At 33.0% G+C, this 23,579-nt stretch overlaps 1 protein-coding gene across 3 annotated transcripts in view; it reads left to right on the top strand.

The window, feature by feature from the left end:
• The window catches only part of jar (Myosin heavy chain 95F jaguar), a 206,189-nt gene that overhangs the window by 173,624 nt on the left and 8,986 nt on the right, over positions 1-23,579 (top strand). Inside the window, exons 19-21 of one of the 3 annotated variants that reach the window (XM_069832848.1) lie at positions 4,701-4,843; positions 13,495-13,542; positions 18,799-18,919. In XM_069832848.1, coding sequence (XP_069688949.1) covers positions 4,701-4,843; positions 13,495-13,542; positions 18,799-18,919 — 312 coding nt within the window. Of the gene's footprint in view, positions 1-4,700; positions 4,844-13,491; positions 13,543-18,798; positions 18,920-23,579 lie in introns of all 3 variants that reach the window. The other 2 variants (XM_069832847.1, XM_069832849.1) reach the window with 2 other exon arrangements.

Genomic DNA, 23,579 nt, shown 5'->3' with positions numbered 1-23,579 from the left:
ATACTGTATAGGTGTAATACCATCCGCAGGTTGCATACCGCAAGTATCGCAACGCTTGCTCGTTTCTTGGAGCTACAGGAACGACGTTAAAAACTTTAAATTGGGAAATTCATGAGGAAGTACATTGTGTATCATCAGATGGTTCTTTTAGACGGACAGACATTATTGCTATCAACGGACGCTTAAAACGGACTCTTGTTCTTGACCCTACTATCCGTTTTGAAAGAAACCTAAATCAGGCCACCGAGGTTGATATTGAGAAGAAGTCCATATATGAACCTTGTCTGCCGTATCTTTCTCAAAAGTACAACGTCCCTCTTAAACAATGGTCCGTTATTGGTTTGCTGTTTGGCAGTAGAGGTTCAATCACAAAATTCACGTGGAATTATCTTAAGGAACTTCACATTCCTTTTGATTCTGTAATGTATATTCTTATAAATGTTATCAAGGATTCTCTTCAAATATTACATCATCATCATCTCTATTTCAATTAATCAACTTATATTTGCCTTCAACAATTAACTTTCTTTTTTCTTTAATGTATCACATCACATTATTATACATGTTTATTGTATTCAGGACCCTTGTGGTCACTCAAAATTCTTTGAGCTGATGTCTATAATTTAGAAATTTATTTATTTAAAATTATTTTCATGCAATATGATATAGGTCTAATTTGTGACTCAGGTTCTAGTTGCATGTAATGCAACAGTATGGGCTAATGGGAAGCTCGCCTATTTTAAACAGTAGTTTTAATTTTATGGGAATGGATTTGTGGTAACACATATCTGCATTCTGTACGTATCACGAATCTAGGTTTATGGTTTTTACATACATTTCTGTCTAAACGACTAATATCTTTTAAGGAATAGCGAACTAATTTCTAGTGCATGCATCATCCTCATCACACGCATGATTTGGTACGATGGTGTGGGAGGTGATAAAACTCCACCTTTCTGTTTACTTCAGTATTGTTCTTATCAGAAATTCACTATAGAATTCAGGCATAAAATGTGTACTAAACAAAAGCTAATTGCAAATTTTTTTTTGCAAAAAATAGTGTACATAATGTTCTAATAAAGGTGCGTTCAGTGTAATCACTAACAATTCAGTTGTTCATTTTATATCCTATTTAAGGGGTTATGTACAGCTTACAGTAGTAAATTTTTTGGAAATATTCAACATTTTTTTCCTCCATTACTGTATCTTGTACAATAATGAAAATTGGTATGTGTAAAACACTGTCCTTCTGCTATATGAAAAAAATATTTTTACGATTAAAAAAAAAATTATATACAGTACATTTTTTTTTTTTTTTTTTTTTTTCAAATTTCATAATGGTGGTAGTTCACTGTGCAGTGATGAAGTGTTTCCCTCATAACTCATAAACTTGTTAAACTTTTTCATGTCCTCTCTCTTTTATTTTATTGCTGAAACTAATGTTTACAATATCATGCTCTTTCAACTACATTCCTCAATAAATAATATTTCTTTATTTTGTGTTAGAAGAAAATACTGATATTTGACCATTTTTTCTAATGAATTTATTTTTTATCACACAATCTATCAAAGGTAGAGAAGTGATCTTGCATCATATTGTAGAGATGATATGCATAAATACACACAAACAATTTCATCACAGAATGTTGGAAAGTTTTTGAGTTATGTGAGAAACGCTTCATCATTGCACAGTGAACTGAATTTCTGAAAAAAAAAAAAAAAGTTAATAATTTTTTTAAATCGTAAAAATATTTTTTTTCATATAGCAGAAGGACATTGTTTTACACATACTAATTTTCATTATTGTACAAGGTACAGTAATGGAGGAAAAAAAATGTTGAATATTTCCAAAATTTTACTGCTGTAAGTTGTACCTAACCCCTTAAGCAAACAATAGATTTTGTTATCGCAAATTTACAAACAAGAATAAAATATTATACCTAAATACGGCAATTTTTATGGTTTCTCGGTATTATCATTTTCACGTATTTATCGTTTTTATTTGGTGTTAGAAAAGAGAAACATTGAAATGCACAAAGAGTATAAAGGTCGTGTATTCAAACATTACATATCACAAGTGTGCCCCTCATTTCATCTCTAAAATATTACAGCAGAAATGTTGTGCACATTTGTGAAGAAAATAAAAGAACCAATTAATAGGTTCCATCAAATTTTTAAAAAAAATTTTCTCCTTTCCATATTTTTGTTATTCTGAGTGTTTTTAATTTATGCACAAGAGGGATGAAAAATAAATTTTGTTTTCTATAACCTTTCTAATATGCAAGATATTCGTTCAGGGGAAAGTAAAGATAAATAATAATTTTAATGTGAATAAAATGTTTTAAAATTTAATGAAGCTTTGTGAATGAAAAAACCTCTGCCATCCATGCGATGGAAAGAACATTGAAACATACATTAGAACGGTAGCTGGTTCTAAATTAACAGGAGATTGAAGTTCTTAATTTTTTCAAAGTTAAGGAGATTACATCCAATTTAGTACAAGGTGTATGTTGTAACAGATAATATAATCATTTATCACTTATTCTGCCGATGCCATGAATTCATTGTAATTGTTTACATTAATAAACAGCTTATCTTATCTTACCTTATTATAACATGAAGTTGAGCAATTTGTTTGAGTAGAAAACTAGAGTTTGAAATCGTAATAAATTCATAAGTTATTAGTGAGGTCTTGACGTCAGTTTGATGAAATGTGTTTATAAGCATGTCATTTATGTAGTATAATTAACATTCTCGGATGTAATATATTTGTATATTTGCTTTTAAGAGTTAGAACCAATGCTTATCTATCTGTGGTAATATTGGTATAAGAAAATTTAACAACTTTGTCGCGGAATTTACAATAGGAATAATAGTTCTTATCAAGCTTAGTTGTTTACTGTGGTTGCCACGTATAATTTTGTGACATATTATATTCTTCCTACAAACTTTTAGTGAATTATACTTCAGAATTTCTTAAACAAATTACTTATCAAGTGAACATTTCACAATGCTTTCACCAGAGGATGAAATTGATCAAGTCACGGTATTTAGTAGTTTATGTGATAGATCTGGGGATGCTGCTGAAACTACTTCAATACCATGTTCACACTGCTCAGAATGGTTTGTTCGGGTGAGTACACATATCACTAAATCTCATCCTGATAAACATAGAGAAAGAGTTGTTCAACGCCATGTTAGTAATTCTCAGATTATTAATGAAATTGGCAATGAAAACAGTAATCATAAGCAGTCTTCTCCAGATGATAATTTTTTGCACTTTCAAAAATCGCGCAATCGGATTTGGCCTTTTGAGTCAAGATTTGCAGAACTATTGGATAAACCACCCAGTCTGGAAGATTTTAATTTATTATTAGTTATAATGAGTTTATAATGGCGCTTCAAGAAATCTGAAATAAACTTCCAGGCCCTAAACATCCTGCATGCCATTATTTTGAAATGCGACAACATAAAAACATTTTTAAATCTAATGAACGTACATATGCTTAAATCTCTAATCCGGAAAAGCTTTCAAAAAGGAATAGAAAGAAGAGACGTGAAAAGTATAATTATGATCTTTTGCAGTATCAGTATTATAATGAACAAAAGAAATGTGTTCGGTCAATTTTGAATAATAATAAGAGAGATGATCCTTGTAAAATACCAATAGAAACTTTAAAGGAAGCTATGAAAAAAAATGGGGTACTTCGAATAATGCTATAATGGATAATTATATGACCTATGCTAATACGTAGCAAGATGATTTTGACCAGATGTTTCAAATTTCAGTTGAAGATATTCAACAAGCATTAAATGGAATGAAAGTGGATTCAGCAGCTGGGCTAGATCGAGTGTTAATTCGAACTTTGAAGTTAATAGATTGTGCTTCAGTAATTAGTGCAATTTTGAAAATTATGATAGACTGGAATGTCGTGCCTGATGAAATGAGAGATGCTAGAATATTTTAATCTATAAGGGGAAAGGAGAGTGATGCAATCCTTCTAACTGGAGACCGATTTCTATGTGTTCTGTTGTTAGATGATTAATTCAGAGAATTATTGATGTAAAAATAAGAAAATTCGTCCTTTTGAATGAGAACTAAATGGGTTTCGTCAGTCAACCAGGTACTTATTTCAATATTTCGTTAGTTGGTGGTTGTTTACTAAGATCTTAATATCGACATGTTTGATATAACTCAGGCTTTTGATAACGTGGGTTTTGAACATCTAGAACAAATGCTTAATATGCAGCCTTAAGTCGATTTCTTAAAATTTTTTGGATTGGAGTTTGAAATGTAATATATGAGCCAACTTTGGCTCTAAGCAGAAAAGTTTTCGTACAAATAATCGTACACTCTTCAAAACTATGTGTTATAAATTTGAGTGCTTTATTATAGGCTCAGAGATGACTTAACTGCAAAGTTCTAAGTTTCTCTTGCGAAAATTTTACTGAATTGACTTAACTCGTTCTTCCCATAGTCTTCAGTATTTCAGATTGTTGTTAAATGTTATTTCAGTTACACGTTTATCTCACGTATTGGTATGCTTTTTTTTTTTCTTCAGACCCCCATAAAACCATATAAGTGAAGTTTTAGTGTATTGAGTTTGATGTATTTTAAGGTGAAAACCATTTTTAGTTGGTAGAGCAGTTTGTCTGGTTAATTCTGATAATATTCGAATAAATAAATTCATATTTTGTAGGCCCAAATGCAGAAAGAAGCTTTAGAGGATGCGCGTTACAGAGAGCAATTGGAACAGGAGAGGAGAGACCACGAATTAGCATTGAGACTTGCTCAGGAAACTAACGACCAAATTGAAGAAATGTCGCCACAGGACAATAGAAGGTATGGACATATTTTTACACGTAATGGTGATTATCACACTAAAATAATAATTATACATCCTGATTACACAACTTTTAACACTTTATCACTTAGAAATATAATATATGGTGATTACTTTCACATGTTAATATTAAACTAATTTCCCACAACTATGGTCTACGATACAACCATTCAAAGAACATTGTAGAATTTAGGATGACCAGACGTCCTCTTTTGTCCGGAGATGTCCTCCTTTTTAGGCCTTTGTCTGGGGTCCTGGTGGATTTTTTAAAAATCAAGAAATGTCCTCCTTTTCGTAACTTGTAGGCCTATGCCTGATTTTTTAAATTATCTGATTTGACGCTTTTCTCAAGTAATTTGCTTGTAGGTGGTAGCAGCAACGACGGAATATACTCATTGCCAACGATCATAACTCTCTTTGCACCTATTTCTTATTGTCGTTGCTTTCATACATGTAGCTAACTGTAAAATCATTTTATATTATTAAGTTTTGTCATAAGTAGACCTATGCTGTAATAAAATATATATTGACATAATTTTAAGTATAATATAGGTCTAAGCCTAAATCTAAATAGATATTATCTGTCTTCTTTAATAACTGAATCCGTTATTTCGAAAACGGAACATGTACTGTTCTGCGCAAACTACTTCAGTAGCATTTATTACATTAACCAAACTAAAAGTCCATTTCTTATTCATTTTTATAGATGAAATATGTGACTTATTTTATGATTTTTAACAAGAATACGGGTTAGGTTATTTTACGATGCTTTATCAACAGCTTAGGCTATTTAGCGTCTGGATGAGAATGAAGGCGATAATGCTGGTGAAATGAGTCCGGGGTCCAACACCGAAAGTTACCCAGCATTTGCTCATATTGGGTTGAGGGAAAACCCCGGAAAAAACCTCAACCAGGTAACTTGCCCCGACCGGGAATGTAACCCGGGCCACCTGGTTTCGCGGCCAGACGCTCTAGCCATTACTCCACAGGTGCGGACTAAGAATATGTTACAGGAAAGAGTAAAGAAAAGTAAAAAAATAACGTGCGCAAAAATGTCAAATGTTACATTTTCGAAATAATCGACTCAATTATAGTTCCCTTGACTTTGATATGTAGCTAACTGTAAAATCATTATTATTTTTTCTTAATTATTTTGTAATAAAATAGATACTAATATACTTTTAAGTAGTATGATTTAACCCTAAATCTATACTGTAAATACTTTGTAATAAAATAAATATTGACGCAATTTAAACTATATGTATAATAAGCCTAAATCTAAATACATATTATCTGTCCTCTTTTTTCGAACAATGTCCTCCTTTTTTTTAAGTTTTGTGTCCTCTTTTTTTTATCGATGTGAATCTGGTCACCCTCTGTAGAATTATCAGAGACTATTCGTAGATAGCTCCAGTGACTTGACTTCAAACTCAGTAGGCCTACAGCAAAAATGTGGATAAACGAGGTAATACTTTATATAGTGCAACATTTGAATGGTTGTATCATGGATGATGGCTGAAGATGGCTCCCAAGCTGAAACTAGTCAACTAAGTATTTATAAACTTACAAGCAAAAATTCTCATTGGGGCAGATAAAAAAGTTAATTTCTTTTCTTCCACCATGTTAATAATGTCAAAGTAAGTGTTCATACAAATTTTGTCCACTCGAGTGCAAGTACAAAGGCAGTCCCGAAAGAAAGTTTCCCTGGGTTTGTTTACAGAAAGAAAACAATTTCATGGAAAAATTTATTGGAATGGGTATAGCAGTTGTTGAGCTATTTTTCAACATTTTCCCCACCGGAATTGAGACATTTGTCATACTATGGGATCAAGAGAGAGATGCAGATGGCTGTCCCACACTGATTCCAATACCATACGGCAAACTTCTACTACAAATGGATACAAAAGTTGATCCCACAGTATGGCACATGTCTCAATTCCGGTTGGGAATATGTGAAGCGTTCAGAAGTCAACATGATTAACTCCTTTTCCAAAGATTTTGAGATATTCAAGGTTAAAGTTACATACACATAATTAATTCTGTGAAGTAGTCAAGAAGAATATTGCATTCTGTGGGCTTTTAACTGAACTATGGAGTTAATCACATTGACCACTGAAAATATCGTTAATTTAGTACATTGCCAACTTAGAAACTCTGAAATAACCAAAAGTGGAGTTAATCATGTTGACTTCTGAAGGCCTCATGTTTAAAAATAGTTCAACAATTGCTGTATCTGTTCTAATAAATCTTTCTATGAAATATTTTTCTTTCTGTAATCCCAGGAAAACCTATTTTCTTGATGGTCCTCATAATTGTGCTAGAGTTGCCAAAATTTGAATAAGCACTTGTTTTGATATTATTAACATGGTGGAAGAGATAAAAACTTTTTTTATATGTCCTCATGAGAATGTTTGCTTGTTAGTTCAATATTAAGACATGAAAGTAATCACCATATATTATATTCCAAAATAATTGTCACTGTAAAATGGTTGAAGAGTAGCACAAAGTGGTGGATGGAAAATTAACTAAAAATTGTGCACAATAAATTTCTGCAATTGTATTTTTTAATCTCTGTCCGTATGTTAATTTTATGTGTATAAAAGTGGGGGAGTCTGGAACAGGAAAATTACTGAAGAGCAGTGACATACTGTAATTAATCATAATTGAAGAGTGTAAACAACAAATGTTGCAAGTGAACAGGACAACATTTTTCAGGAGAGCCATTCTTCTCCATCCAAATCATGAACTACTGGTGACAAGTGTGAATGCATACATTAACTAGGGCATACTTCCACTTCGAATTTAAACATGAGACTTGTATAGGTTATCAGGATTCACACGTATACAATCTGCTTTGACAACCACTTAAAAAAATGACAAAAATAGCTTTTACAACCTTTGTTGTTTACGCCCTTCAATTGTTATTGCTTATTACTTCGAATTATATGCTTTGTGTGTTGCCTAACAGATAGAGATAATAAAATTATGTTGTCCATTACAAAATCGTCAGTTTACAAGCAAAATACATTAAGTCAAAAATATTACTTCTGAGAAAAGGGCGTTTTGAAAGTTCTTGACAAGACTGAATCCTCAAAATATTATTTTTAGTAAATAATTGATTAAATGGCGATCTTACTCGTGTTAATTGTGTAAGAATGTGCGGCTTACAGCTGTTTTGGTGCTTCTTCACACCATCCTCAGAGCCTACTGGATCTCGGCGTCATCTCGAACTTCGCTACCGGTTGTGTGGATGCGTTCAATTGTTGAAAAGTGTCGAAATGTGGTGTCACACATAACTAATGCTAACCACACATACAATAACATAAATACAGACATGGAAATCCTACACATACAACCAAAAAACCAAAAACTCAACACAATAGAACAATATGAAATATACAGACACACTAAAACACATCCTGATCAAATTCTCAACACACAGATCAATTTCAGAACACACGCACTACTTGACACCACATTTCAACACTTTTCAACAATCGAACGCACCCACACAACAGGCAGCGAAGTTCGAGATGATGCCAAGATCTAGTAGGCTCTGAGGATGGTGTGAAGAAGCACCGAAACAGCTGTAAGCCGCACATGCTTACACATTTAACACGAGTAAGATCGCTATTTAATCAATTATTTATATTCAATTGTTAAAAGTAGTGTACGAAAGATTCAACATGGATTATTTTTAGTAAGTTGTTTCTCTTTATGTGTATTTACTTTTCCACTTCTAAGATTATACACATAGGCTACATTATGTACATTATATACATCCTTTTCTCAGAAGTAATATTTTTTAGTTAAAGTGTTTTGCTCGTAAACTGACAAAATACTTTCTTTGATACACTCGTACTTTTCCCATGTAATCATTAGATCAAAAGCAAAATTTTATTTTTCGATGTCAGCATACATAGTTACAAAATTAGATGAAATACAGTTTCCAGCAGAGAAAGTAGTTGGCTGTGATGTAGAAAATATTAAGGATACTGGTATGTACTTGTTAGTGTGCAGAATCTAGTCACTGATGCACTAAAGAAATTATAATGTTTGGGAAAACATAACTCTATAATAATACTCTTGCTTCAAAATTTTACCTCATTAAAAATTTTTAACACACAAATGACTGTGAAAAACATTATTTTATAAGATATACATTTTTAGAATTGTAGAGTCCCATTACTTCTGAAAATACGTTTTGTTAACAAAGGACAACATTTAATAGGGCAATAAACTGCCCAGTAATCAGTTGTAGAAAGATTAAGTATTTCAAGATTTAGCCACACCTATGTGCTTCCGTTCCTCTTCACTCATTGTATAACACAAACATAAGTCAGTGCAATTTGTAAGTGGAACTCCAATACCATATAACGATTTTAAGGGTAATCATATCAGTTCGCTACAGTGCAATGAAATTTAATTATTCAGAAATATGAAAATGTAAGTAATTTTTGGGGATTTAAAAATTATGTATATATAATTTAAAAGTTTTGTTAAGATATATTTCATTATATATCTTGAAACAAGCGTACATTGAAATATTTGATTGAAGAATTACACATATTTTTGGTGCAACAGAAGCAAAACAGTGTGTGGGAGATGGAAGAGGGTGTTACAGGAGTGGATATATAATAAAAAAAATATACCGACTTGAGATTCTGATATTACTATACAGTTTCTGTAAGCCTTCTGTGTGGGCTATTGTGATACACCTTTAGGGCTTTTCTGATGTAGTGCTATGAATCTGACCATATTATACAGCTTTTGAAGTAAGGCTTTTGTGTTACACACTGATAGTTAATGTATTACCTGTGAAAGTTTGGTTGAAACCACATCAAAATTGACTGTGATTTAGCAACTTTTGTAATGACCTCTTTTTTCCATTAAAATTTATACAATTTACTAAAACTTTAACAACTCACTGTCAATGCTAGAAAATTGGTGCATGTCCATACAGTTTTTTGTGTGCAAGGAAATAGATTGAGAAAATTATGATACAGTTTATGTTGCTAAGATGAATTAAAAAAAAAAAGCCACCGGTGTGGCTCAGTCGATTAAGACACTTGCCTGCCGGTCTGAAGTTATGCTCGGGCGCGGGTTCGATTCCCACTTGGGCTGATTGCCTGGTTGGTTTTTTTCCGAGGTTTTCCCCAATCGTAAGGTGAATGCAAGGTAATCTATGGCGATTCCTCAGCCTCATCTCGCCAAATACCATCTCGCTATCACCAATCTCATCGATGCTAAATAACCTCGTAGTTGATATAGCGTCGTTAAATAACTAAAAAAAAAAAGGACGAGTTAAAATACCTTTTTTAATAATGATGAATGTATTTTCCAAAGCAGTGTTAAATTTTAGCAGTAGTAAGAATAATGACTACTAAGCTAAAATTGAAAGGTAAATAAGTAAGAAATAAGTCTGCATGTGTAATTTTTTTATTTATATGCTACCGGTACAACATATCAATTCGAACAACCCTCAAGAGCTGAGAAATTATGAAATAGCCCTCAAGAAGTAATAAATTACTTTAAGGTAGAAAATTGATCAACTTGGTTAGTTTCTTTCATAGTAAACATAATACCATAATAGCCCCTTCTAGCATATCATAATAGCCCTAAAAAGCATATCATAATAGCCCTTCTCATTCATACACTAATTACTGATAGACTGATCATCACTCAAAGCTTTTCTTAGAAAGAAATGAAGGTGACGCCATTCTGAGTAAAGGAAGATATTAAAAATGATTTTATCTTTATTCATTCAATATCAATAACAAAAGTGAGTGAGTATCACATCGAACTTTTTTCAAGGAAAAAAACTCTTTTGTTTTAATACATTTATGAGACTGTTAATTAATGATTTTTTTTATTTCGTTCAGTATTGCTCCTTAACGAGCATAAAATCTAATTCTATAATCACAGTTTTAAACATTTTCGAACTGAACCTTTGATACATTTTAAAGTCTATATCAAATTAGCCCGACTTTTTTACTGTATTATATTGGCCCTACTTCACCCTATGTGGTATTTAATATTTTTCTGTTAGAGGACAGAAAACGTTTATTTTAAAGGTTATTAGCAAATTTATAAGATCTTCATGCAAGTTTCAACATGGATATATCTTGTAATATATTTGGTGGGATTTGGTTGCTTTGTATTTTGTATTCACATGTGGCATTCTCATTCCTGTTCCTCTCTCTGCCATCTTCTCCCACACACTGTGTAGAAAACCAATAAGTACATCCTTGCATTTTGTATCGGGTTATTAGGAGAAGAGGGTACAGTAGTTTAAAGTAATGGCAACTTAGAAGCAAATATGTTGCTGACGTGGTTGGTTGAGGGATGATGTTAAATAGCTATGGTTGTGTGTCAGGCTATTTTTTAAGTGAAAAATTCGCTTTTAGGTGAAAATGTGGTACTTTCTTGCCCGTCCTTAGTGTGCAATGCTATGTGATGACTATTTTGTCTGCTTTGAATTTAATTCATGTAAAACTCTTGTCCCAGGTTAATCAGCAAGGTGATGAGTAATATATAATGGAGTACCTCACTACGAAGATGATACTGAGAAATCAGGAGCATAAGTTTTTAACATTACATGTTTAGTTTTGTTCACCACTATTTACATTGCTTTTGAGGGGAAAGTTAAGAAAATTAAACAAATTAAGACACTGAACATTACCCATATTAAATTGAATTTCTAAAAGGAAGAAAACAATTTTAAAACTTCAATAGAAACAAATTTTTGCTCTATGCAGTCTTTTTGATTGGAGTTTGTGATAGCGTTATGGTTAAGATGTTGTGCTGCAAGCTGGAAGGTCGCAGGTTCGATTCCCGATGGAGCCATGAATATTCTTCATTGATCTAATCCCTCTGGCCGCACTATAGTGCTGAAGTTCACTCAATCTCCAACATAAATATTTTATTTGTGGTAAAAGTAGCAAGCATATAGAACTGGCATCCCTACTACAACTACTCAGTGCCGAATGTGTTTAAAGGTGGGAGCTTTAACCTCCCGCAACACTGTGGACCTCCAGAGTCTCGAATAGGGATAACTTTACTCTTAAATCTTCGCGATTATAGATAATTGAAGTAACTTTTATCAGTCAGCATAACTTCATAGGTACGACTTTATAATTTTGTTTCAAATAACTGGTGTTCCATCTGTTTACAATACAGGATGTTTCAAAAGTGATGGTCAATAATTTACTGATAAAAAGTACTAACTGAAAGTAGGAGTAAACATTGGTCCACAAATTAATCATTTCTGCAATATTCCCTTAGGCAGTGGAGGGCCTGTTCTGTGGCCTCCTAGGTCACCGGATTTAAATATGATTAAATTTCTATATTTAGGGCCTTGTAAAAGCCTACTTACACTTCTGAAGTCAACACACTTCAGGAATTGTGATTTCAGATTGAACATGCCTTTCAGCAAATAAGGAATGATCCAGGACTGCCTGAGAGGATTCGCGGCTTGCTACCGAGAAGAGTAAAACGTTGCGTTCAGATGCATGAACAGCATTTTGAACACCTGCTCTAGATAGAATTCAGTTATAGACGTATTTATGTCTGCTCTTAGCCAACGAGAAATCTCCGCAGAAAATATGCATTATCTCGAAAATAGTTAATTTGCGAACCGATGTATATTGGAGCTTTTTTGCTTGAGTTAGTGTGTACTTTTCATCTGTAAATTACTGACCATCACTTTGAAACACCCTGTATTTTCTTACAATATTGTAATATTTATTTATTATACGAAAATATTGCAGACAGATGGCACATCATTCATTTGAAAAGAAATTAAGACGTGGTAAGAAGTTTCCCTAACTATTATAAACGTTACTTGAATATACAGTAGTGCCACCAGTGTAGCTCTGTCGGGTAAGGTGCTTGCCTGCCGATCCGGAGTTGCGCTCGGGCACGGGTTCGATTCCCACTTGGGCTGAATACCTGGTTGGGTTTTTTCCAAAGTTTTCCCTAATCGTAAGGCAAATGTCAGGTAATCTATGGCGAATCCTCGGCCTCATCTCGCCAAATATCATCTCACTATCACCAATTCCATGGACGCTAAATAACCTCGTAGTTGATACAGCATCGTTAAGTAACCAAGTAAATAAATATACTGTAGTCTAAATATTGTTCAGTTTTAATCCTGTTCATTTTGGTTTCATTAAGTTGTTGTTACTTTCTGTGTGTAAAAATTAACTAGAATATCTGGATTATCCCAAAAAGTACACGTCCTTCCCACCCATCTCACGTGGTATAAAACAGATCCAAACTTAAATGGGTACCTATATGAACTAGGTAGTATTTGAGATATGACTTAAAAAATAGCCTGTTATATTTCATTTTGTATAGTTTATCTTTGCATGTAACTTGAAACTTCAAAATTATTTTGTACAGCCTTAAGAGCCAAGTACATATATTGCACTGTTCCGCCACCAACCAGTACCGGTGAATTGCAAATAATGTTCCATACACATGTGGGTATTATTGTTTTGCATAAATAAGGAATCGTACATTAATTTCTGGAACCAGTAATGTCTTGACACGTGTATAGGGTGTTAAGGAGAAGGGAAGGATACTGGTAATGTATATTTGACCCGCCATTACATGGGCCAATATCTTCTCTGCTTGTTTCCATCAGTAGGTCAGCCTGCACAGAGATCAGGAGCCCGCCGCCAAATAAGCTCAACAGGTATTATAGCACAGACGCACTGATTAAATATACTAGCACTCTGGATTTTGTAGGCTTGCCTAATTAACACGGTTGTGGAAAGAAAGCATTGTACTATATTGAAATTCATGTCCACAAAGAAAGAGTCATCATCATATAATTCTCACCGAAAGTATAAAATTGCATTTTTAATACAAACAGCGGCAATGTTACATGAAATGTTGGAAAAGATGCTAACAGAAAAAGTTAATTCATAAAAATATGGTCTACTGTTTTCAGTGCCTCTCAATTTCCTAATTACAGTCTTTCATTAGCAAACTCTCGATTAACCGTGCATAGATTATCTGGTTTGTGGCTTGTCTGGGCACCATTAAAGTTCATTTTACTGTAATTTTGTCATGAAATTTTGAATACATGTGAACCGAACTTGGAATTCGAGTGTGTGAGTCAAAGTGACCTTTGTGTAAAATGTCTGCTCATAACAAGCCACCCCTTTTGGCTTTACTTTGTGACTCAAACCTGAATTGTAACATGTTTATGAGACTTATATGTATATTTTCAACAGACGACCAGACAAAACGATTATTGATTGGTTGAACATTTGTAATTGGTCACAACAATCATATTATCCTTATCGTTCTCTGCAGTATGTTCGAGAAGTCTGTATACCCCTCTACCTTACTGGTTTCTTATTAGCATATCGTATTATTTTATTGTATTGTAATTTATTTATTATTATGTTATGATGTTCAACGTATAACTACCAATGAAATGAAATTCATGAGAAAAACAGCATGATACACACTTTGGGATAGAAAACGAAATACAGTAGAACCTCTATTATCCGTGGTAATGAAGGGAGTGGACTGGACGGTTAATCGAAAAAATCGGATAATCCGTACCATAAAATATTTGCGTTAAGTCCATACTACAGTCTCATATTATTCCTCCGTAGTGTTGTGTTTAACATGCTAGATAGTGAATCAGTAGTTCACTAATTTAATTCTGGTTAATAAGGGCCAAGGAAGTTCCTTATGATGGTTGTTTGTGGAAGGATAAGGATAGTAGAGGGCTTCTGTTTTAGATCTACATATGTTATACAATTTATCCTTATTTTTCATTAAATCGTGCACAGTTGTAACGCCAGTCACGTATTCTGATGCGAAATGACCTGTGGTTTCTCTTTTCCCAAAGTTCTCAAATATTTGCATTTTTATTTCGATACTTAGCAAAACACTTTTGACACCTGTGGAAGATATTTTGCATAGAAGTTATAAAGTAGGGCATTCGAGCAATGAAGAACAAGAGAAAGAAAGAAAGAGAGAGAGAGAGAGAGAAAGAAAGAAAGAAAGAAAGAAAGAAAGAAAGAAAGTCGGATAATCTGCCGATTGATTAATAGGGTGATGGATAATTCGGGGTTCTGCTGTACAGAAATTTTTGAAGAATTGAATGTCCAACCTATATTAAATTTTCTTCAGATCTATAGAGTTGATTGGAAACAACATGTCGAGAGAATGCCAACATAAAGATGGCCAAAGACTGCTACATTAGTGCTTGAATTGGATAATGATGATGATGAACATTAGTAATTGTTGTTATGTCGATGTACCATTGTTGTTGAGTTCACTTCGATCGTCATTCTGCGAGTTAAAATGGCAGACACAAGTTCATTCCCGAAGTGTTCTCGTATGATGCTAATTGTCTCTCTGTGTGAGGACGTTCATGTATCCATACACTCGAGACTAACCTCTCTTCAACAGAAAACGAACTTGTGTCTGCCATTTCAACTCGCAGAATGACAATTGAGTGAGGTGAACTCAACAACAATAAAAATAACAACGGTACACCGACATAACGACAATGCACCAACAGCAATTACTAATACAAATCTGGCTTTCAGGTAGTAGCTCCCTGTAAAGCAGGTTTGGATAATTTCAAGGAAAAATTGTTCCGGTGCCGGGTATCGATCCCGGGACCCTTCGCTTAGCGCGCGAACGCTCTTCCGACTGAGCTACCGCAGGAATTATACATGACACTGTCATAATTTTTCCTTTGTATCCACACGACTCAAATACATTCGTTACTGGAGGTACATTAAAAGAAAGCCACAATTTAAAGTCACACTGTGTACACTCAAAGTTGAGTTCTGGCGTCTTGTCAGCTCATTTGAGTCGTGTGGATACAAAGGAAAAATTGTGACGGTGTCGTGTATAGTTCCTGGGGTAGCTCAGTCGGAAGAGCATTCGCGCGCTAAGCGAAGGGTCCCGGGATCGATACCCGGCCCCGGAACAATTTTTCCTTGAAATTATTCAAAGCAATTACTAATGTTATGAATATTAATAATAATAAATAATTACAATATAATAATATAATATGATATGCTAATAAGAAACTAATAAGGTATAGGAGTATACAGACTTCCCGGACATACTGTACAAGTACAAGTACAAGTACAAAGTGCAGTTCAGTATCGCTGTAATTAAAATCCCATTGTTCCACATAATCTAGAACAGTATCGACACACTCCAAAGTTTACTGTTAAAAGTGATAATGGAATATGTTAATATTTGACATACCATTAAATTTTCAAACACATTACTGTAGACTATGCTCAGTATATAAAAAATTGTATTATCAGTGTTTTCAGTTAGCTGTGCACATTTATCTAGTCATTAGCCCGGATAATCGAGAGTTTACTGTATTTTGAAGTATTATCTTTGAATTATTAATGTAGAGGAAAATATTCTTTTATTAGATTACCGATGAGAAAACATTTCAGTTAGTATTTAAAATATTCTGCACTTGAACAATACAGAAATCAATATTTTCAGTACAAAATCTAAATCTTTTTGTAAAAATTTAATTTTACATGCAACATTAACTTCACATATAAAATTAAATTGGAATTGCTGAGTTCACAAAGCTATTCTTTTAGTAACACGAAGATTTGTTTCAAAATTCGAAATAATATCGCGACATTTGTACATTGAAAAGCTAGTGATGACTTTTTCTTCTGGTGCATGATGCATGTATAATATTATTAACACTGTAAAAGTAAAAGTAGTCTTGAAATTTGCATTACAGAATTATTCATTTATAATATTTTAGAATGCACTGATTATAAAATTCTCTTATCCCCTTATTTTTTTATGCATGTGAATAAATACTCGTACAACTGGTATAAATTACTTCTGGAACTCTTTGAGCAAGAATCTTTCATTGGTTAATACTTTGGCTCTTTTGTGCATTTTAGAATATCCTGCTTATTTCTCTGCGTGGTAATGAGAAACATTAATTAAGCAATTACGTATGCGTGTTTCTTGTTATAAAAGAAAGGAGAGGAGTTTTAGAAGCTTAATTTGATAAATTGTTCACTTTTTTCTTGTTGAAAAATGTAATTAAAGTTCTACTTTTCAAATACTTATTTTTCTCACTTAAAATCCATTCAGAGTAGAATACTTACTGCCAAACATTCAGTCAAAATATAGATTGAGATGATAATGGGTCACTTGATCTAATACTTGTTTAGTTGATGATGATGATGATGATGATGATGCCAGTATAAAGCTCTTGTCTTATGAATTCACAATGTAGTTTCAAGCTGGTCTGTCTCAACTAATTTTTGGTTTGAATAATCTTGAAATCATATTCTAAATTGTCCTTATGCATAGGCCTATCTATTTATATTACTGGGTAACAATAAATATAAAAGTACACGCATAGTGTGCCTTATTTGGTATTTTGCTTTTTCTGTTAAATTCATTCTTATTCTGCTTTGTATACAGGGATATAAATATTACTCTGTAAGATTTTGTCTAATTATTATGTGCACTGTATAAGAGCATTGTATTGTACTTTTGTACAAATTGTAGTACTACTTCATGCAAAAAAATATTGTAACAAATGAAAACGAGTTAAACTATGAAAGAGCATTCTAGTTGGTTAATTATATTCAGTTATCAAATATATCAAAATTTCAGCAACTGTTAAGAACAATCAAATCAACTCTATTAAAGAAAGTTCGACCAGAAACAATTTTGAAATTCTATAAAGTTATGGCAGTCCTGGCATTATTATATGGAACAGAGACATGGTCATTAACGAAAGGGCAACTTCGAAGAATAGAAGCTGCTGAAATGCGATTGCTAAGACCTCTTGTAGGATATACTCTTTACGACCATAAAAGGAACAGTGACATCCGAACAGAATTGAATATCACCGCCATTACGGATACTATAGAATCTTACAGCAACAACTGGTATGAACATATATTAAGAATGCCCAACAATAGGTTACCCAAGAGACTATTGGACTATACACCTCATGAAAAATGAGACATCGGAAAACCAAGGAAGAGATGGAAAAACCAACTTTCTTCTGGAAGCGGAACAGGCCTGGAGGCCTAATCCAAGACTGTTATTGATGATGATGAAATATATATAAATTTCTTAATTTTATTAATCTGCCCTCGGCTTCAAGTAATGTGTGGTCTGAAGTGGCCCCTTGGAATGTTTTGCAAATGAAAAATTCATGTTTAAAGGTGTAGACATTTGATTAATTTTAATGCTTTAGAATTGAATGTCCCATGTACAGTAGTTTTCTTTATACACATCTTGACATTAATCAATTAGATGCAAAAATAAATTTCTATTTATTATTGAATGGAAAGCTTGTGAAAAATGTTCATTATCACACTATTAACAATGTTGCATGAATGTATTCTCTGCATGATAAAGATACTCTCTTGTACAGTAATAATTGCTTGTGTATGTATATTTTTTCTTTGCCTTAGGAAATGGTTGGCCATCATATTCTGCACTATCATTTTTCTTTTTGTTCTACATCTACTGTTTTGTTTGTCTGTCTAACAATTTTATTCCTAGATGGTGAATGAAGACTTCTCATCATATTTGATAATATTGTAACTAATGCTTTTAGTTGTTACATTCACTGCTAATAATCACCAAATGGTATTGTTACTTGTAAGACATATTCTTATAATTATTTAAGTTGGTAATAAATTATACTTGTAAATTCAACTGCTTTTTAAAGTAGGAAGACGCTTTGCATTTCAGTATTTATAGAAGTTATTAAAAACAAATATCCCATTTCATTACAGTCATAACTTAATTATCGTTTATTTCAATTAAATTTCCATATAAGAATTTTGAATTAATGATTAATTGACTTTTTGAAACAGCTTGAAAGAAAGAAAGAAGGGAGAAGGGGACAGAAACTTTCTCCAGATCCTTGTAATTGAATTGAATAAAATTTCAGGTCAGAACTGGTGAGGTCTGTGCAGGCAGCACAGGGCAAACAAAAGTATGACCTGTCCAAATGGAAGTATTCAGAGCTGCGGGATACAATCAACACATCGTGTGATATTGAATTGCTGGAGGTAGGTCTTCATGCAATTTACGGTACCTTACTGACTTGTAAGAAATAAATTTGTTATACTTACTTTATGAGAATGAAACTAAGTATGCCCACAACTCTATTATTTATCATAGAGCAATGGGATTTATGTTTTATTATACAGTGAAACCTGTTCAAGACGGAAGTGACATGGTCCTAATTTTTTTTCCGTTGTGGACAGGTTTCCGTATTATTCAGGTGTGACATTAAAATGAAATATTTTGTCATTCATATACATGAAAAACAAAATGGCGTGTCCCAAACTGCAAGAAGTACAAAATATTCCATTTAACACTCATGACATTAAATCAGCTTTCTGTCGCTTATTACGTTGGTGAATCATCTTGATTAAAATCTCATTTTCTGTATAAATATTATCGTAACTCATTAGTCATTAAGCATTACTAAAGTTTACTAATCTCATTATATTTAATATCTAACACTATACTCTAATACTGTACTGCATATCACTGCACATTATTAATTAATTAGGCTAGGAGCCATCTATTAGAAGCCTTAAATTCTGGTTTAATTCATTTCTTTTCCAGTCCAATAGCTTGCTTTGCAGAACAGATCCAGAAATTGGCTTGTTCTTTGAAAGGTCATGAATAACCCACTCTCACAACAGTTCATTTATTTTCACATAAACAGTTGCTTTCTGGTTCCTTTTGTGTCACCAATATTGGCCGCACGCCAAGTGTCACACCTCCATTTTCCACAACTGTACTTCAATATTATTTCACATAAACTTTGTTTCTAATTTTCCTTTATCTCGCTAACTCTTATTTCATCACTTAATGTTAATACCGCATTTTATGCAACTTTTTTTTTTTTTTACCTGGAAATCACTACACTTGCGCTCTGTTTAGCTACAACAGTATACGGGTGTGAAGCATTGAAAATCTTTGAAGGGACTCGTCTGCCTAGTCAACAGCGTAATAAAATTTATGACCGACAGGCCAACACACCCTCGTACCCTCTAGAATTTTGCAAAGAAAACTTGTTTTTATCTTGGTGACCTACATATTTCGTATATTCCTTGAAATTACACGCTGTTTCAAAATATAATTACAAAATATAGTGTGTCCAAAATATTGTTTCCATTTTGAACAGTAGCAGACAGTTTCCGTTTCCGCGTTGGACAGTTTCCGTTTTATTCAGGAAAAATTACACATAATACATACAAATTTCGCTGGGACCAATAAATGGTTCCGAAATAGACAGGATTCCGGATTATTCAGGTTCCGATTTGAACAGGTTTCACTGTATTATTAGTTATGCTTCCACTTCTTAGAGTTAGTGGGGTTTAAAAAGGGTGCGTCAGAGACTATGGCTATTTGCGCCATTATATAAAATTACTTACAGAACAGAGACACAATACAATAATCAGAATGCTTAAAAGAACTAAAAAACGTTGTCACGGTTAAAACGAGGTTCACAAATGCAGTTTCAACAGGGTGATGCATAAAAATCATAAAAATCTCAGACCTTAACTAGTATTTAAAAAGAGACAGTAAAATAATAAAACAAATGCTACCACAAATAAATTATCTGGCATATTTCTAAAATACTCGGATGTGAAAGGTCCGAATATCAAGTTTGTTAAAACAAATTTATATATATACTAAATAACAAATGTAACCTCCGGATGTAAAGGGTCCGGAGGACAGGAAAACGGGTCAATAAAAAACTAAATCACCCTGTCAAGTCTAGTACTCGATCAAAATCTCAGAACTGCATTTGTACAATTAAAATCATTTCCAAGAGCGTCACATAGAGTCGGCCGAATTCCATATTGCCGACGGACACGGTCATATTTTCTACAATGCAATAAAAAATGTTCCACCGTAAGTGGAACACGGCAGATATCACACTACGGCAGAGGCTCGCCACGTAGGAGATGGCCATGTGTCAGATGACAGCGGCCAATCCTCAACCAGGTGAGTAAAACTTCTTCGTGTCATGACGCTCTTGTGGACGAATCCCAAACTCGAACAGTATTCTTTATTCTTCGTAATTTGTTTTCCTCTTGTGCAGACCATTCTCCTAACTTCTTAGAAATTATGCCTTATTGTTTTATGCTAATTTATTAATGTGACTATTACGCTTTTATTACGTCATACTACTTTCAAACAATATGAAAGGACGTGTTTCAACCAATCATAGATGTTTATCGCTACAATTTTTTCACTTCCCTAGCATTTGTTTGGTTTTATCACTTCCCTAGCATTTGTTTCTTTGTTTGTCAACATTTCAAACTACAAATTCTTTACAGTACTATAAAACATGCTTTGCAATTGTCATTTGTTTCCCGCATAGTCAACTGGAAATGTCGGCTCTGTTCAAATGTTTTGGTGAAGCTAACATTAGTGAAACAGAATTTTAGTAAGTCAATTAGGGTGCTATTCATAGACATTTCACAGCATGCGCTACGAGTGTACTAAACTAGCCCCGGCTATCCACTGGTTACTTGTACAGGATTCAAATCATATCCTATCACTAACACTGGTTTATGAATATGAAAAACGCTGATCATCCATCGGAAATCCGTGCTAAAAATCTCTATGAATACGGCCCTTAATATTTTATTGTATTAGAGTACTTTATTTCTTCTAATCTTTATATACTTTCTTCTAATCTTGTAATAGTCAATTAAAAATTCCACTCGAGTTTTGATTTCCTCTAGATAAATCAAACCCTCTAGTGAGACTACTGTTGATAATCTGATGATGAATGATTAAATTTTTTCAAATCATGTTTTATTTTAGTAATTTATGTAAAATGAAAGAACTCTGACACAAATTTAAATGAAATTATAGTTCTTTTTTACATTATTTAATTCACTATACCAGTATTTATTTATAAAGAGGGTATTAAAATAAAATTTCTAACTTCAGAGATTTTCTCTTGAACAGTTTGCATACACAGTTGTATCTTTTAGTATTTTTAAATTAAATAAATAGACACTGACCTCTACAAATTGCTAAGCAAAGAGAACAGTTCAGCAAACTATGCTTAAAAGTAGCTGGCAGTTAATTTCTGTTGTAAGATTCGGTGAATTTTAGAACATTACTGTCACTGATTTTTTCTTTGTATATAATATATATTTTTTTGTGTGAATATGTATTTCTTCGAGGTACAATTTGTGAGAAAATGTAATGTTTTTAGCGTAACACGAAGTTCAAGAAGTCCACTAAATTCTACATGTGCCAGATTATATGCATGCTAATCAGAAAAAATAAATGTCCAAAAATTAATAAATAAATGGAGTAACAGCATTGTTTTTAAAGGGTGGATCAGCTTATATGATTATTTTTATCCATATACTCAGATTGTTTTAAAAGGACGTAATTTACAAACAACTAGAAATTGTTGAGAAGCGAAACAATAGTTACTTCGAAAAGACAAGGTGGGTTATGTTGAAAAGTGATATAAAGGAGACTAAAGAAAATTAGATTCGAAAATACTAATTTCATCCAGTCATAAAAGAATGGACCAGCAAATGTAGCCTATAAAGTTTGGCGCATTTGAACGTAAAAAGTTTTCTAATTTGAGTGGAAATAGAAACGTATTAAACAACTGTGGATAAGTAATGATTGGAATGTTTTCTATGTCAGTTTTATGGCAAAATACGAAATTTCATTATGTAAGATATGCCAAAACAATTTATAGGCTGAACCACATTTGATTTTTTTCGATATAATGTCGTTATACTTATAAATACAAACTTTAATGAAAATCTGTCCACCAGCAAGGACCCATTTCATGCAAAGACGGACAGACTGACAACATTCTGCATTTGATTACACAACTTTTAATACTGTACCACTGGTCAACTTGATATTTATAAACTTCGTTCAATATTAACACGTGAAAGTAATCAGGTGATCACCATGAAACATTAATTCTTTCTTGTACGGTACAAAAATTCCGCGAACTACTGATGCATGCTTCTGTGGCTAATTAAAAAAATTGAAAAAATGTATGGTTTTAATTTATTATAGCAATAAAAAATATTACGTCATCTGACAGATCATTAAAGTCTGATTATTGTGATGTAGCCAATTGCCTATACAAAATACTTGAAAAATATTTTTGTTATTATCATGAGTCCTTAACTTTAATCGGTTCTATATTTATGGTAAATATGTTTGCATTTGTTGATAAGATTACAGAATGTGAAGATGTTTTCGAGAAGTGTAGCAGCATAAGTGAACTTTGCCGGTTACATATTAAGAATTATCAGTTCAAGTGTCTAGCAAGTTGAGGGGGGAGGGAGTTTGAAGACGTTACAGCATTCAGAATGGAGATAAGGCTCTTAATCGATTATGAATATAGATTGTGAAGAATGTGAATCCCCGAACACTCATGCTCAGCTCAAGGTTATCCTTGTGAACATTCCCAAATCCCAGGCTTGACTGCCATGACTCACAATATGATGATCACCTGTGCAGTTCCATGTGTACAGAACATAATAATGACTATTTTGTGATTTCGAATTAAAAAATTGTGTTTTCGCGATAGTCCTTATATGTATTCAAATAAAAATGAACTGAATTTCAAATATATTACATTTTAAAAGCACATGAATCCCTATAATATAGAGATTTATGTTTATATTTCGAAGGTCTGGTTATTCCCCA

The sequence above is a fragment of the Periplaneta americana genome, chromosome 8, assembly GCF_040183065.1.
Source record: "Periplaneta americana isolate PAMFEO1 chromosome 8, P.americana_PAMFEO1_priV1, whole genome shotgun sequence".
NCBI classification, from domain to species: Eukaryota; Metazoa; Arthropoda; class Insecta; order Blattodea; family Blattidae; genus Periplaneta; species Periplaneta americana.
The sequence above is the reverse complement of the archived record's forward strand: the minus strand, read 5'-3'. Positions and strand labels throughout refer to the sequence as shown.